At 36.2% G+C, this 17832-nt stretch overlaps 1 protein-coding gene across 4 annotated transcripts in view; it reads right to left on the bottom strand.

Moving 5' to 3' along the window:
• The window catches only part of LOC149565143 (calcineurin B-like protein 3), a 197452-nt gene that overhangs the window by 154127 nt on the left and 25493 nt on the right, over positions 1-17832 (bottom strand). For 2 of the 4 annotated variants that reach the window (XM_089818692.1, XM_089818691.1), the window contains exon 3: positions 3420-3502. The exons of the other annotated variants lie outside the window; for them this stretch is intronic. In XM_089818692.1, the coding sequence (XP_089674818.1) occupies positions 3420-3502 (83 nt within the window). The remainder of the gene's footprint in view (positions 1-3419; positions 3503-17832) is intronic. 4 annotated transcript variants of the gene reach the window in all.

The raw sequence follows: 17832 nt of genomic DNA, 5'->3' as shown, positions 1-17832 counted from the left end.
TAAGTAGAAGAAGATAAATAAAAAATACTGTTGAATGGTGATTAATGATGAAGCTAGTGTCCATACCTTTTGGTACTTGTTGATTGTAAGTAATAGTGCAAGGTTAGTTTGGGTCTACATTGCAAGTGTTTAAATTCTATTGGAGATGTCCACTTAGATTGCACCTTCATAGGTTATTTGGATGAATAGTGACAATGTGAAAATCATTTCTGCATCCATAGGAGATAGCACCCTCGTATGCCCAGTTAACATGGCAAAAAAAGGACTGGGTAGAGGCTCACCCCATCATCAACATGCTCTTACATTCCAAGAGTTGGATAGAATTTATAAAGCCTTATCATTTGGAAGTTATTTGGTTGGAAGAGATTGAAGAAGTTAAAGTCTATTTGATATCCATTAAATGAATAGTGTAAGTCGCTTTGTGATAACCAGCATCTCACATCATAAAAATTGAGTGAAAGTCCATGATAAAGAAGGAACCTTAAGGTTGACCCACTTGATCACACAATCCGTATACATTGTTTAGCATGTGAGCATCCTTCTACAAGGGAGAGTTGGATTTTGGTATTTCATCCTGAAATAGTAAGTATTTGATTACGCATGTTGTAGTGGAACAAAACTCACATCAACACTATTAAAGAGGGTCAGACACTTTACACGTGTGCCCTTTGGAGAAGAAGTGCACTCTGAAGGGTATAAGTCGAGGTCATTTGGAAATTCAAAAGTATACAATCAAAAGGATATTTCTTAGTGTATGAAGAGAAGAATTAAGAGGCTACTACAGCAGAGTTGTGTAATATGTTTGAATAGGTTTATTGTCATTCCCCAAATTTTAATGTAATAATTTAATTCAATTAATTAATTAATTGGTCCTAGAGTTTAAATAATATAATAAAAGGACCTTTAATTAGTTACTTTAATTAATAAATATGGGGCCCAAGTTAATAATATTTGTATTTGTGATTCTAATTGATTTATGTATATCTTAGACCCATCTTTTATTTTATTTGTAGGTGTTGCTGTGTCGGCGTTACTTATAAACCCTCGGGAAGTTTCTTCGTAGCGGTATTTATGACCGGCTGTAGGAAGTTGTTTAGTATGCGATTTGGATTATGTTTTTCTTTACACTGCGAATTCCAGTTGAGATTCTCTGTTGTTCGTCATTTTAGAAGTGAAAGATCTTCTCTACTTGGCTATTCTAGTTTCATTGGGATTCAACCCTCACCCTAATCTGATCTTGTATTACTTCGCTCGGATCTGGCAAGTTCGAGCATCATCTATAGAAATTCTTGTTCCATTCTGGCAGATCTCTTGCAAACATCCTCTGTGTCTAATAAGTTGTTATTATTATTATTGGTGGAATCATTGTGATTGCAAATATATATAATTATGCACTTAGTCAACTGTTAGCAAACTTGTGGTGTGACAACTCTAGACCAAACATCTCCTCTTGTCAACATCGAATGCCCCTTCCGCCATCTCTACCCTCACCATACGACATATCAATATCACCATACTAGCCCCAACATTTGTTCTCCCACCATACGGACCTCCATACGGGTACTTCGTTCACCTCATGGCCAGACTTGGGCTACCATATGGCCATCTCCCCACGACCAGACTTGGCTACCATACGGTCATCTAGTGAACACCCTACGGTCTAACTTCACATCTGTCATACGGCCTGTTACCATCACCGACGGAACATTCTTTGTCTCCTCTACATATGGTCAATCCTACACATCCTCCACCATATAACATATATAATTGGCCACCTGAGCAATTGAAAATCTTCCCTCCAGATCCTCACCTTCAAATGTAATTGACTCCTGGCAAATCAGGAACATTACAACAGTATCAGAGCAATTGCCTTCAGATCGAGATCCCCTTCGGGCCGAGATCCCCTTCGGATCGAGATTGCCTTCGGACAAAGATCCCCTTCGGGTTGAGATTGCCTCCGAACAGAGATCCCCTTCGAGCCGAGATCACTGAGATCCCCTTCAGGAAGTCATCGCCTTTGGGTTGAGATCCCCTTCGGGTCGAGATCCCCTTCGGGCCGAGATTGCCTCCGGACAGAGATCCCCTTCGGGTTGAGATTGCCCCTTCGGGTTGAGATCCTCTTCAAGCCAAGATTAGCTTCGGATTGAGATTGCCTCTGGACAGAGATCCCCTTCAGGTCGAGATTGCCTCCAGATAGAGATCCCCTTTGGAAAGAGATCCCGTTCGGGCCGAAATTGCCTTCAAGCCGAGATCGCCTTCAAGACATTACATTTATCAAGTCCATTTGATCTTATTTGTGATAGAGACATATGAACAAACTTATGAAAGACTTGTGAAAGAAATTTTATTGAAGCTCATAGTGCAGATTCATGTGAAGCTGTTGCAGATTTATGGGCAATAATTGAAAAGCATATTTCAGTTCTGTATGGAGATATATTGCAGATTTGAGAGCAGAGATTTAGAAAATTGAGGAAATGTTTTAAGATGATTCAGGGCAGATCCAAGAAGTCACAAACAAATTGTTATATTGTAACTCAAAGGTTGGCTCCTTATATTTTAAGGGATCGAGAGGTTGGTGGCTCTCATTGAAAGAGGTTGGTGTCTCTTGTTCGATTGGCATCTAGTTGTAGAGGATTGGTGGATTGGTGTCTACAAATTATTGTCAAGAAGATTTTGTTCTGTTGAAACTGGATGTGGATGGCAGATTCAAGCAGCTATTCGTCACGATTTTCTCCTGAAAGGTTTTCCACCTAAAACCTTGTGTCATTTGTGTGGATGCTTTCAATTATTTCATCATAGCTGCTAAAGCTTTAAACAAGCAAAAACTTGGTCTTATGCTGATTCATCCAGTTCTATTCTAAGAGATCAGGAGGTTGGAGCCTCTCGATGAAAGAGGTTGGTGTCTGCTGCTAGATTGCTGTCCAGTTGTAGGAATTGGTGTCTCCTGTGGACTGGTACCTACAATTGTTGTAGAGAAGATTTCATTTGACAGGGCTGGATATGGATGTTGGATCCAAGCAGCTATTCACTGTGGTTTTCTCCTGAACGGGTTTTCATGTAAAATCTTGTGTCATTTGTGTGGATGTTAATTCATAATAGTTGCTAAAGTTTTAACTTTTAAATAATAACAAATTTGGTCTTATACCAATTCATCCCCCTGTTGCCTTTCAGTATAAACGTGTTTTTACTCAATAACATTTTGAGAGCTTAGGAAGTCCAGTATGAGCTTGTAGTGTAAGATAACTGCAAACATCAGAAAGGCATCACAATTTTGAAATCAATCAGAAGTAATAATTTTAACGATGATATGTAATGATTGTGTACCAGAAATACAAATATAGAAGCATAAAAAAAACAATTATCCTTTAAGAGTCCAAACTTAAAATATTATAAATAATACTAAGAGGTAGGATGCACACCTTGTTGATAAGACCGTCATCAACAACAGAACTACTAATCTTCTTAAATAGTTCATATAACGCTTCTACTTCACTCACACTAACTGCAAAAATGTTAAAGTTTTAAGTACAAAGACTCCCTAAGAATTTGAGTTTACATAATCTCGAAAACATAAATCTGATTTCTAAGTTTGTGCACTTATTTCAATAACCTAGCATATTACATTTTTAAAATACTAATGTTTAAATGAATCAGTGCTCTTACCAATTGGCCTCCAAACCAGACATAAACTTGAAGTTAATTAAACATACATATCCCAAAAGAAGAACCAAGATCTAATTATCTAATTCTATCTTGTAAATTTATATAAATTAGATAAAGAACATAGAAATCTTGCACATATCATTCAATAGTTTCTTTCCAGGCAAGGATTTTCAGTTTTACTCACTTTCCATAAAGATTTGGGTCTCTGTTCTAATATTTTCTGTAAAACAGAGTAAATAATTTGAAAGCCAAAGAAGGAATATAGAATGCATGAGAAACCTACTAGTTGATTCTTAGAAAGAATTTACATCTGATGTCTAAGTTTGTGCTCTTATTTCAGTAACCTATCATATTACATTTTTAAATACTAAATGTTTTTATGAATCAGAGTGTTATTACAAATTGGCCTCCAAAACCAAACATAAACCTGAAGTTAAGGAAAAGGACTTATCTCTCAAGAAGAAGCAAGAGCTAATTATCTAATTCTATCTTATAAATTTATAAATAGTAGATAGAGAATACACAAAATCTTACACATATCATTCAGTAGTTTCTTTCATTGCAGGAATTTTCAGTTTTACTCACTCTCCGTAGAGATTCGGGTCATTGTTTTAATAAATTCTGTAAAATGGAGTAAATAATTTGAAACCGAAATAACATGTAAAAAACATAGGAGTCACAATTGAAAGCTAAATTATATACTGCATCATGTATGAGTGTTGATAGACAAATTTAAGGCAACCATAATCTCTCATACATATAGAGAGAGTAACAAGGTTGCAGATTTTCTTGCAGGCATGGGTAGTGAGGCACAGGAGATCAGATCTATAAATGATTCAATTCAATTATCTGCTTATCCTTATTTAATTGAGTTAATAAAACATAATACTAGGGCTCTTGATTAGAAAACAAGCAAATCGATGGTTGGGGCTTAATTAGTCGGGTTTTGTTTCTAATCTCGGTGAGCTGTAATCTTGGTTTTCCCTATAAAATTAGAAAAGCATGTCATAGGTTCCAATTATTGGGATGATTTGTATAAACATGTATTGATTTGAGCTATATACAGAGGTGCCGGTCTGCTCTTTTAACCAGATTTGTAATACTCTACTTAATTATTATATATTATAGTAGCTTGCCACTTTTGTTTTACAAAAAAAATTGAAACCCAAAGAAGGATTTAACATGGAATGAATGAAAAGACTACTGGTTCATTCTTCGAAAGAATTTTAGATGGGATGACCTCAAATGGTACATCATTAGAGCTTTTAAAGTGTATATGTGTTCAACTCCCTAGAAGACTTGTTCCATCCTTAATTTGAATGTTTAATAAGTAAATGATTGCTGCTTCTGGATTTGATTTTGTGTGTTTTTTTTAATCAAAGTTTCAGACCACACTCTATGATCCATCATCGGGCTGACAAGAGAAAGCATAAGGATGATTCTCCTTACACTTTCTCTCTTCATCTTGATGATGGATTGTGGAGTGTGATTCGAAACGTTGATGGAAAAAATACTTACAATCAAATCTAGAAGCAGAAATCAAATATTTATCGTAGATTGTGGAAATCTACTCACTATTATTTAATAAGTTAGCTACAACATCCAATTGAAAGTGTGGCATACTCCAACAAACAAGACTGAGTGCAGGTCATTTATGAAATGGGTGGAAGAGATATCCCTCATCCACGGCATCAATGACAAAGGGACACCTTACAATGGAAATTTTCCAATGAAAATTACATATTGAAATTTATAAGAATTTAGTTATTAATTATATTCATTGGGGCTATGAAAGTGATATATGATCTAGTTATTTAAAGCAAATAGTTCACTTATTAATAAGGTACTTTAGTTTCTAGAATCTGGGTTTCAGCTTTTTCATTCAACTTTTGCTTTAAAAGTTTCTAGATTCCAATTTTTGGTGGTATCAAGAATGTGAATATGCGAGCATGTAAAGCTATGATGACCTAAGTCACGAGGTTCAAATTTGAGTTCGAGTTCGGCATCAATAAAATTTGGATGAAGTTCGGCAAGGGTAAAAAATTCAAAAACAAAGACATTAAATTTGCCTTATATAAATATAAATTTAAGAATATATATATAGATAATAAATTCATTTAATTCTAAAAATAATTTAACTATGCTAAATAGATCTGAAGCTAAACTATAATTATTAAAAATGAAACAATATTATTACGTTTTGTAATAAATCTTAAAACAATATAATATAAAATATAGTTTGAAGTTATAATTTTATTTTTTTGATAGGTAAATTTTATTTGCATTAAAGTAGATAATAAGATTTGCAATGTATCAGCTATTAAAAGCTTGTCACTATTCTGAGTATCTTGACACAAAGCTTAAATGACTTCTACCCACAACCCCATATTACATTAGACCCAACCTAAAAACCATACACCCTTGCATTCTTAGTGACCACACACAATAAAGAAGAAGTAACATAACAATACCAAAAACCGGAAGAGACACAAACACAGACCAACATCACTTAAACCACTTGTTTGAGTCTTCTTTGATGAAGTTTGGGATGCCTCGATCAACATCCTTCACTCGCTCCTTGCCCTTGCTCCTAGGTCCCCGAGGGCGCTTCCTACCTTTTATGGTAGCAATGTTTGCACCTGCCTCCGTAGCATTGATCAAGGCTCCTGACACTGTCTCTTCCCTCGAGGTTACCCGAGCAATCTAACGAATCAAAGGTTCCTCTGGCATCCTCACGCTCTTGCATGGAGTCAATTTCATAAAACCTTTCCCAGTGCCCTCCTTATACCACACTGTCTCTTCCAAGAAAGTGGTTACCTTCCTCCACCCCTTCGCAGCTTTCGGAACATGCATGCCTTGTGGAGAGGCTAAGGACCAAATGACTAAAGGTTGAACCTGAGAGTCACTACAACCAATCAATTGCCAAGGGCCATGACCTATGTATAGCCCAACACCTAGAACGGCTTTGTCGATAATGTCGTCAATCCCAAGCAGCCACCGGGGGTCCATACATGCCATGACTAAAGGTTACCTTCCTCCACCCCTTCGCAGCTTTCGGAACATGCATGCCTTGTGGAGAGGCTAAGGACCAAATGACTAAAGGTTGAACCTGAGAGTCACTACAACCAATCAATTGCCAAGGGCCATGACCTATGTATAGCCCAACACCTAGAACGGCTTTGTCGATAATGTCGTCAATCCCAAGCAGCCACCGGGGGTCCATACAAGCCGCCACAACCTTATTTCCTCCTTGGATTCACTTACCATTAAAGCCAACGCCACAAACAGAGATGCAATATACAAATTGGACCTTCGCCTCCAATTTGTATCGAGTTATTCCAGTCCAAATATCTCAAAAATACTAGTCATAAACTTCTTCTCCTTCTCACTGAAATCATTCCCTCATAAGACTGCATCTAGTTGTTTGATTCCAATACACAGTTGGCCTCCATCTCAAAATTCGCATGCAACCCATGTAATGTCCCTGTCATAAAATAAATGTATTTAATTAAACCTTGTTAACGGGCTGACTGATTTAATATATCTTGGACCCATTTTTAATTTATTTGTTTCCGTAGGTAGGTGTGGCCGTCGGCTATCTTTGTACACCCTCGGAAGGTTTACCCGACAGGTATTTAAGTACGGCATATACGTAGTTGTTAGGTATGCATTTTGGATTATTTTCTATGTACTACAAATTCCTGTTGGAGTTTTTTGTTGTTCGCCATTTCGAAAGTGGAAGACCTTCCCTATTTGGTTTGTCCGGTTTCGGTGGGATTCAACCCTCACCCTATTTCGTTGCCTATAACACTTCGCTCAGATCTGACAAATCGAAGCACCATCTATCTGTGAATATTAATTGAATATAGCTGTGTTCAATTTTCATTATTTGGATTCAATCTTGTTCATGGTTGTATTGTTCAAACTCACTTCCACTACCCCCACATCTTCTTCCGTACAACTACACAAACATACAGACTCTAGATTGGCACACGGTCATTTCGTAGTAACACCGTATGACCCATCCTGTACGGCCCATCCATAAACAACACAATTTGACGTCTTTCAGAGATGTTTGTGACTAATTCTAACAAACTTTGGAGCTTAGTGATGTAGTTGTCTACCGTGCTCGTTTGCTTTAGCTGAGCTAGATCTTTGAAGTTTAGCTCAAGATCCTTCCCATCGAAACAGTCAATGAGTCTCTCAATGAACTCAACATAAGAGGTTACTTGGTCATGACCGAGAGTGACCAATCCATGATGCCACCACTCATGCACCACTCCTTCAAGATGAAGTGTTGCAAACTTGATTGCTTCCTCTTCGGGCATCGAATTGAGTTGGAAATAGGTATCTGCCTTCAAAACCCATGACAATGCGGTAATTACTCCAGATCCATCAAATGGTGATAAGTTTACCTTTTCGATCTTTCTCCTAAGATCATCATTAAAATAACCACAATTTCCCCCACCTGAATATCTCATTCTTAAATCAACATAGTCTCTATAAGATATATCACCATCCATATCCGTGTTCCGCCAATCTCCATGAAGTTTTTCTTGCATTTCCTGAAAAGTGGGATCTCTTTCTTTGCGATGCCTCTATCCTTGGAAGGAAGATGGGTATTGAGGGTCGAGAGCGAGAGGGTTGAAAGTTTGCCCCTCCTAAAACCAAGTCGTCGCTATGCCCATTTTGCTCTCCTATCATCTTTCCCTTAGATAATTTCTATAGTGTTTCTTGCATCAGCCTTTGGGTTTCGTTGATTTGAATTTGGTTTCTATTGAGCTCTCTTAAAAGATTCATGAGTTTTGTCGTAGGATCCTGATGATCTGCCATTCTAGCAATGAGGTTATTTCACCTTCTCCTTCGAGTATAAACTTGCATTCACTTCCACAGGTTAGCAGAATCAAAAAGCTCTGATACCACTGTAATGTTTCGTTTTCCCTTCTTTCACAACCCTACTATTAATTATTTACCAAAGATGCTAATGGAGGTAACCGTTCGCTAGTGTTGATGGTAGAACCTATTGTACGGTGGCAATATTAATGTGTTACTACGAAATGACTATGTGCCAATCCAGAGTCTATGTTTATGTAGTTGTACGGAAGAAGATGAGGGGTAGTGGTTTGAACAATACAACCATGAGCAAGATGAAATCCAAATAATAAAAATTGAACACAGGTTTATTCAATTTGTATTCACAAATAGATGGTGCTCTAATTTGCCAAATTCGAGCGAAGTGTTACAAGCGACGGAATAGGGTGAGGGTTGAATCCCACCAAAATCGGACAAACCAAATAGGTAAGGTCTTTCACTTCCAAAATGGCGAACAATAGAGAACTCCAACAGGAATTTGCAGGACATAGAAAAAAATCCAAAATGCATACCTAACAACTACCTACATGTCGTACTTAAATACCCGTCGGGTAAACCTTCTGAGGGTGTACAAAGATAGCTGACAGCGACACCCACCTACTAAAACAAATAAATTAAACATGGGTCTGAGATATATTAAATCAATCGGCCCATTAACAAGGTTTAACTAAATACATTTATTTTATGACAGTGACATTATAGGGTATCATGGATGGGCTGAGAGAACCTTTGAGAGGCTAGATCAAAGGGTTCAGCCCATGTGCACTCAACGAAGCTATCAAGAAGGTGTGTGACATGGCCACATTTTCCTCCAAAACTCACACAATTACACCAACACCAACCCCACAAGAAGACAAAGACAAGGAGCTAATTCAACAAAAACCTCAGTTTGATGAAGATTCTCAGCAAGAGCTCTGGAGGAAAAAGCTTTGTTTCACGTGCAAAGAACCATGGGGGCCTGGTCATCGCTGCCTTGGGAAGGGAAAGATTCATTACATTGAGGTGATGCCTGATGACGACTAAAGACAAATACCTACAGTGACTGATGAAGAAATTACCCAGTAGGAGAGAATAAATGCCTTGTTACCAAAAGGGGGTTCCATTGCTACCCTCACTACAGGGACCGGAAGTGGTATCTTCAGAGTTCGTGGCACACTTCATGGAAAACGAGTCCCAATCATGATTGATAGTGGCACCATACTCAATTTCATCAATTCAACTTTGGTCACTATTAAAGGCATGCACACAATTGAGCATGGAGGATTTGAGGTTAAGGTTGCAGGAGGAACCTTGTTACCTTACACTCATGTGATCCCACGGCTACAAATTTCCATGGGAAACTATACCGTGATAGATGATTTCTTTGCCATAGATTTGGTTGATACTGATATCATATTGGGCATCCAGTGGTTGGAAACTCTTGACCAGTACGCCCAAAGTTTCAAAAGGATGGACTTTTCATTCGAGGTGGAGGGCAAGAAGGTGTTGCTAAGAGGAATGTCAAATAAAGGATCAAGGGAAGTCACAATCAAGAAGATGGAGACCATTTTTAAACATGATTTGATCACAGACGTTGCAAGTAAAAACATGACAGTGAACATCTTACCCCATTCCTTGGATAATTGGCGGGCCCATCTATTGGTCAAGTACTCCAAGAACACTTTTGCATGTCAGTTGTTGGATGGCTATATATGTGATGAAAGATACAAAGTTATTGATGACATCATTTACTTCGGCGGCAAGATCTACCTAGTACCTGACTCAGAACTAAAGAAGCTAATTACGGAAGGTTTCCTACAACTGGATTTGCATTTGCTTGAGGACAAGCAAATTTTGGGACAAGAGAACTATAATGTCCCCGTCATAAAATAAATGTATTTAATTAAACCTTGTTAATGGATTGATTGATTTAATATATCTCGAACCCATTTTTAATTTATTTCTTTCTATAGGTAGGTGTGGCCGTTGGCTATCTTTGTACACCCTCGGAAGGTTTACCTGACGGGTATTTAAGTATGGCATGTGGGTAGTTGTTAGGTATGCATTTTGGATTATTTTCTATGTACTTTGAATTCCTGTTGGATTTCTCTATTGTTCGTCATTTCAGAAGTGAAAGACCTTCCCTATTTGGTTTGTCCAATTTTGGTGAGATTCAACCCTCACCCTATTCCGTTGCCTATAACACTTCGCTCGAATCTGGCAAATAGGAGCACCATCTATCTGTGAATATTAATTGAATATACCTGTGTTCAATTTTCATTATTTGGATTTCCTCTTATTCATGGTTGTATTATTCAAACTCACTTTCACTACCCCCACATCTTCTTCCGTACAACTACACGAACATACAGACTCTAGATTGGCACACAGTCATTTCGTAGTACACCGTACATCCCATCCTATATGGCTCACTGTAATATCGTATGGCCTCACAGGCTTGCATTCACTTGTCCCCCCCTCACCGTACATCATCTATGCTCTATTAGCAGCACTGTATGGTCATACTCCCATACCATATGGCCCTTCATAATAGTATCATTGCCACCATACAACAAGTTCTACCATCAACACTAGCGTACGGTCACCTCCATTAGCATCTTTGGTAAATAATTAATAGTAGGGTTGTGAAAGAAGGGAAGACGGAACATTATAGCCCACTGCTTACACAACAAAATCCGGCCCTTTCCTTTAACTCTCCCTCGAACCCTCTGGAAGCACTAACTACAAAGAGTACCAACTTATGATTCCAATGCCTCTGTCACGCAAGAAGAGGTATGGCTTTATGAATGCTCATCCAACTCAAGCAAATTACTTCATAATTGAATATGGTGGTCAATCATGGGGTGGGTGTAAACTTTTAAGATCGTTTATTGGTGGAGACTTGTATTGATAAATAATGAATATTATGTGAAGATTTCTGATCTTCTTGAATATCTAAGTTCTGATTTATTTAAGCACGTATGTGTGTGTGTGTGTGTATGCAGATCTGAATATGCCTGAGAATGTAATGCCTTTGTTATTGATATATTTTCAGAATTCACAAATGAATACAATATATATATATATATATATATGCATTGAGATATGTTTAAGTAGAGTTGCTTCATAGCAAATGATTTAGACTTTACTAAGTCTTACACCTGATAATGGATTCATGTTTACACATAATCAGACTTGTTAATATCGGTATTTGGAATATGATTGGTATTCATAATACAATGAACTTGATCACATTTATAGATAACTTGATTGGCACTTTATAAATAGCTTTGATCGGTATTTAAAAGGATGAATAGAAATGTGTGTGTGTGTGTGTATATATATATAAGTTTGAGTAGGAAAGCATAAGGAAATAATATATATAAATCTGTATATATATATATATATATATATATAATCAAATTAATATACTAATTTATCATAAGATATGTGTAAAGATACATATACATAATTTTGCTTCAATTTCCATGAAGCTAATCTTCTTAACACTCCCTCTTTAGCAATGAAGGAATTGAAGGAAATATAATACAAGGTTATGCACCACTTAAAATGGTTTAACCAAAATTATGGTGTCTGGCAAAATCCGGCCCGAAAAACCATAACAATAGATTTTCATAGTGTCCAGCAAAATCTGGCCCGAAAAAGCATGATGGTCATCAATGTGTCCGGCAAAATCCAGCCTGAAGAACAATGATAACGCATACTTCAACACTTTTGGTGTTAGAAGATAGATCAACTGTAAATAAGGTCGTCACCTTACAATAGTGATCTTACACATAAGAAAGGTCATCACCTTTCATAACACATCTTTGCAAACATCTAATTTTATTCATGAATATAATAATTTACAATTGCATTTACAAATTTGTCATACCAAGTTTACTTCTAAAGTACACTATTTTCAACTTTGCAAGAGACTTGGTGAAAATGTCAGCATTTTGCTCATTTGTGCTGATATAAATCAACTTGATAACATTTCTGTTAACCATGTCTCTTATGTAATGATAGGGAGTTACGATGTGCTTTGATCAATTGTGGAAAACGGGACTTGTAGAAAGTTTGATGCAGCTCTGGTTATCACAATGAATCACTGTAGGACTAGTTGTTTTTCAAAGAGTCTAAATAATAGCTTTCTCAGCCATACTACTTCGTGTGCTCCCATGGAGGCTGCCATGTAATCAACTTCAGTGGAACTCAAGGCAGTTGTAAGTTAACCAGGATATCATTGTTGATCCAAGACTGAAGCAACACCCTGTAGTACTTTTGTGGTTTATAGAACAACCAGCCCAATCAAAATCAATATATCCTTCAAGTTTATCTCTACATTTTTGTACTTCAAACCAAGACCAATAATGCCACATAGATATCTCAAGATATGTTTGGCAGCCATCAATGAATTTTTTTTGGTTCACACATAAAATGACTTAACATTTGTGGCATAGCATATATCAGGCCTAGTATTTACAAGATACATAAGTGATCCAATGATCTGTCTATAAAGAGTGGGATCAATAGATTCTGAATTCATAGCTTCTTTTAGTTTGTGTAGATTAGTTTGCATCGAAGTTGTTAGAGGTTGCTGTCCATCATTCCAAATCTAGTCAAGATGTCCTAAGTGTACTTCCCTTGATTTAGAAAAATATGATCTTTCTTTTGCCAGACTTCTAGGCTCAAGAAATAGTGTAGTAGGCCTAGATCCTTCATTTCAAATTCAGCTATGCGATCTTGTTTGCATCTTTCAATCAAGTGATCATTACCTTTTATCAATAGATCATCAACATATAAAACAAGTATTAACGTGTCATCATTAGAAATTTTGAAGTATATGTTTGGATCAGCTTCATTGTTTGAGTATCCTAGTTTGGTGAGCTAGCTATCTATCCTTTCATACCAAGCTCGAGGTGCTTGTTTGAGGCCATAGAGAGCTTTCTTGAGTTTACATACATATTTGTCCTTATCTTTTATAGCAAAACCTTCAGGTTGTTCAATATATACTTCTTCATTTATGACACCATTCAGGAATGCGGCCTTGACATCCATTTGATGTATCTTCCAGACTTTGGATGTTGCAATTGCAATAATTGTTCTTACGGAAGTGTAGCGAGCAATTAGAGCAAAATTTTTCTCATAATCAATACTTGCCTTCTAAGAGACCTCGAGCAACAAACCTTGCTTTATGCTTTTCAATACTGCCATCAAAAGCATATTTGATTTTGTATAACCATTTTGATGAAACAACTGATTTGTCCTTTGGTCTAGGTACAATATCCCAAACATCATTTTGTAATATGGATTGATATTCCTCAATCATAGCTTCTTCAACAGTTGACGGTTCAAATTTAGTAAGCTCAATTACTAATGCAGTGTAACAAGATTTGTTTCTAGTTTTCTTGATTTCCCTGGAAATTTCATCTGGCTCAACATTATTTTCTTCAATCATTTTTCTTGCCCATAATGGTCTTTTCTTGATATTAGTGCTGTCTCTATTTTCTATATCTGGTAATGATTCATTCTCTTCTAACATGTTCTCCCTCTGAAATTCAATTTGTAGATTTTCATCTTAGTCTGTTATGGGCTCATCTTCTATACTTGTAGATAGTTTTAAAGCAGTGTTTTCTTCAAATATGACATCTCTACTTACTTCAACTGATCTTTGTCCAGGTACAGAGACTTTATACCCTTTAGAGTTTTTACTGTACCCAACAAATATCCCTTTCTTCCCAAATGGTTCTAACTTGGTTCTTTTTTCTTTAGGTATGTGAATATAAACAGGGCAACCAAAAATTCTAAGATGACTTAAGTTCGGTTTAGTTCCTGCAAAAACTTCTTCAAGGGTTATGTTTTCTAGTATTGAGTGTGGGCATATGTTTTGAATGTATACAATAGTATTGGTGGCCTCCGCCCAAAAAAAGAAGTGTAGGTTTTAATCATGAAGCATGGCGTTTGCTGCTTCAACAATGGTTCTATTTTCCCTTTCTGCTACCCCATTCTATTGAGGATTATAGGGTACTATATACTCCCTCTTAATCCCAACAGAGGTACAAAAAACTTTGAAATTTTAAGAAGTGTATTCTCCCCCATTGTCTGATCTTAGGGTATTAATTCTTGTTGATGTTTGATTTTCCACAATTTCTTTGAATTCTTTAAATTTTGATAGAACCTCATTTGATTCTTTTACCTTTAAAAAATAGATCCAAGTTTTTCTAGAGAAATCATCAATGAATATTATGTAGTAAGAGTAACCTCTTAGAGAAAGTGTTGGCATGGGTCCACATAAGTCAAAGTGAACCAGTTCCAGAACTGATTTAGACTTGTGTTCACTAAGAGGAAAAGGTCTTTTAATGTTCTTTCCTAGAGCACATCTTTTATAGGTGCCTATATGTTTTGAATTTAGGCTAGGTGTTCCAGGGGTGATTTTCTCTACATTTGGAAGTGAACTAAATCCAATATATCTGAGTCTTCTATGCCATACTTCATTAGAATTTGTCACTTCGTGGTTGAGAGCTTTCTTTTGAATGTTGCATAGTTTATATAGGGTCCCATCTCTAGTCCCTATGGTGATAGCATTTTTTAGATTAGTGTTTTTAGGCCAATACAAAACTTTTTCTTCATTGAAGGTGATTGGAAACCCTTCATCAGCTAGTCCAGAAATTGATACTAGATTTCTTTTTATGCCTGGTACAAAGAGAACATCTTTCAATTTTAGTGTGACCCTAGTCCTTAGTTGTATAGAACAAGTCTCAATTCCTTTAACTGGGTAAGTGGAGTTGTCTCCAATGGTGACTCCTTCAGTGACATAATTTCCAAAAGTTTCAAACTTATCTCTGAATCCTATTATATGTATGGAAGCACCACTGTCTATTATCTACATATTTTCGTTGGATTTCATATCACTTGATAAGGCAAAGTAGAATAATAGATTTTCATCCTTCTTTGTTTCGGCTAAAGAGGCTAAGATTTTATCCCTTTCTGGACAATTTATGAATATATGTCCGAGTTTCTCACACTTATAACATTTAACTTTGGAAAAGTCATTTCTTTTGTAATTATTATTCTCTTTCCTTTTGTCATATTTCTTTCCTTTGAATTTCCTCTTTTTCCCTCTGTTGTTAGAGACTGAGAAGAGAGCTTGATTTTCTCCCTCTTAATTTGAGATGATCCCTCTAAAGATTAGTCTTGATTCGTCTATGTGCAATCATTTTTTAGTTGATCAAAAGTTGGTATTGAAGGTCTACTGACAACTTGGATGAATGCCTCCCAAGATTTGGGTAATCATCTTAGTGCTATTATGGATAGTTCTTGGTCTTCTACTTCGCTTCCAATGGATGATAGATGATATTTTATTTCGGAAATTTTTCCAAAATATGATGAAATTGATTCTTCTTTATTAATTTTATTTTTCATCAATTGATTTTATAATGTAATCAATCTACTTGAATTGTAGATCTCAAATGTATTCTAAATTGTCTTGAATACTTGGAATGTTTTTTTTAGATTTGAGATGGATGGAGAATATGATCTTTTACTGAATCAACAATGATTTTTCTAGCTTTATTATTTTGTCTTTTCCAAGTGGCTTTTTCTGCCTCATCTTCAAGCATTGAGATATCTAATTCAATGAAGGATCCTAGTTCTAATTCTTCGAGAATTGTAATAATTTGTATTTTCCATGACAAGAAAATTGCTGCTCCTTCAAGTCTGTCCTCTACTCTCACTTTGTTTGACACATTGTTAGTTTTGTTTCAAGATTTTGAATTTGATGGTCTCTCTACCAACTAGGCTCTGATAGCATGTAAACTTTTAAGATCGTTTATTGGTGGAGACTTGTACTGATAAATTATGAATCTTATGTGACGATTTCTGATCTTCTTCAATATCTAAGTTCTGATTTATTTAAGCACACACACATGTGTGTGTGTGTGTGTGTGTGTATGCAGATCTGAATATGCCTGAGAATGTAATGCCTTTGTTATTGATATATTTTCAAAATTCACACATACAATATATATATATGTGTGTGTGTGTGTGTGTGTGTGTGTGTGTGTGTGTGTGTGTGCATTGAGATATGTTTATGTAGGGTTGTGACTCTACGTAGCCATAGCTCAATATATAACAATATAATTAATATCCTTTAAAGTCATCGATCAAATGTTTACCACTTCATAGCAAATGCTTTAGACTTTACTACATCTTACACCCGATAATGCATCGATTCATGTTTACACATAATCAGACTTGTTAATATCGGTATTTGGAATATGATCAGTATTCATAATACAATGAACTTGATCGCATTTATAGATAACTTGATCAGCACTTTATAAATAGCTCCAATCGGTATTTAAAAGGATGAATAGAAATGTGTGTGTGTGTGTGTAAGTTTGAGTATGAGAGCATAAGGAAATAATATATATAAATCGGTACATGTGTGTGTGTGTGCATATAATCAGATTAATATACTGATTTATCATCAGATATATATAAAGATACATATACATAATTTTGCTTCAATTTCCATGAAGCTAATCTTCTTAACAGTGGGAAATTTCCTAATTCCTAATCCGCCAACCTTATTGTAAAAGTCTACGGTCTTCAAACATTGCATATTTGCTCTCCAAGGAACCTTCCACTCCAATATTCACCAACTTATCTGCCAGTTTGTTAGCCACCCAATATGTGTGGGAAATTTGGAAATCATCAAACTCCTGTAGTAGACTCATTATCTGATTTATATACTTGTCAAGATGTCGTGCCTCCAATTTCCCTTTCTTAATTCCATTGATAATAATCTCAGAGTCTCCCTCCAAATGCACTTTTGTTATACCAATTTTGGTCCCTAAAACAAGAGCTTGTATTGTTGCTTCACATTCTGCCACATTATTGGTATAATCCCTTAGGCGTTTGGCACCAAGGGCTAAGATGTTTCCCTCATTGTCTCATGCAATGCACCCACTTCCCGATGGCCCAGGATTCCTTCTTGTTGCCCCATCAAAATTTATCTTAATCCACCCCTTCTCTAGCGGGAGCCAAATGCAATTTTCTCTTTGACGACAAGGATCAACCCTTGGAAGCCCATTAACGGGCCTTTCAAAGTTAAAATTTTATTTACTAAGCATATAAATTTAAAAAATGATGAATGTTATGCATTAAATTATAGACTTAACATAATTTATAATTCAATGTAAATATTTTAAAACATTTTAGGGTGCACATCTCTTGCTCCATTTTCCTTCCATTATTGTACATGAACCATTCCTATATGGGGAGAGTCGATGAGGAGAATTGAGATTGATTTCA

This window comes from Cupressus sempervirens, chromosome 3 (assembly GCF_028749045.1).
Source record: "Cupressus sempervirens isolate cs-2001-9-10 chromosome 3, ASM2874904v1, whole genome shotgun sequence".
Lineage (NCBI taxonomy): Eukaryota > Viridiplantae > Streptophyta > Pinopsida > Cupressales > Cupressaceae > Cupressus > Cupressus sempervirens.
The sequence above is the reverse complement of the archived record's forward strand: the minus strand, read 5'-3'. Positions and strand labels throughout refer to the sequence as shown.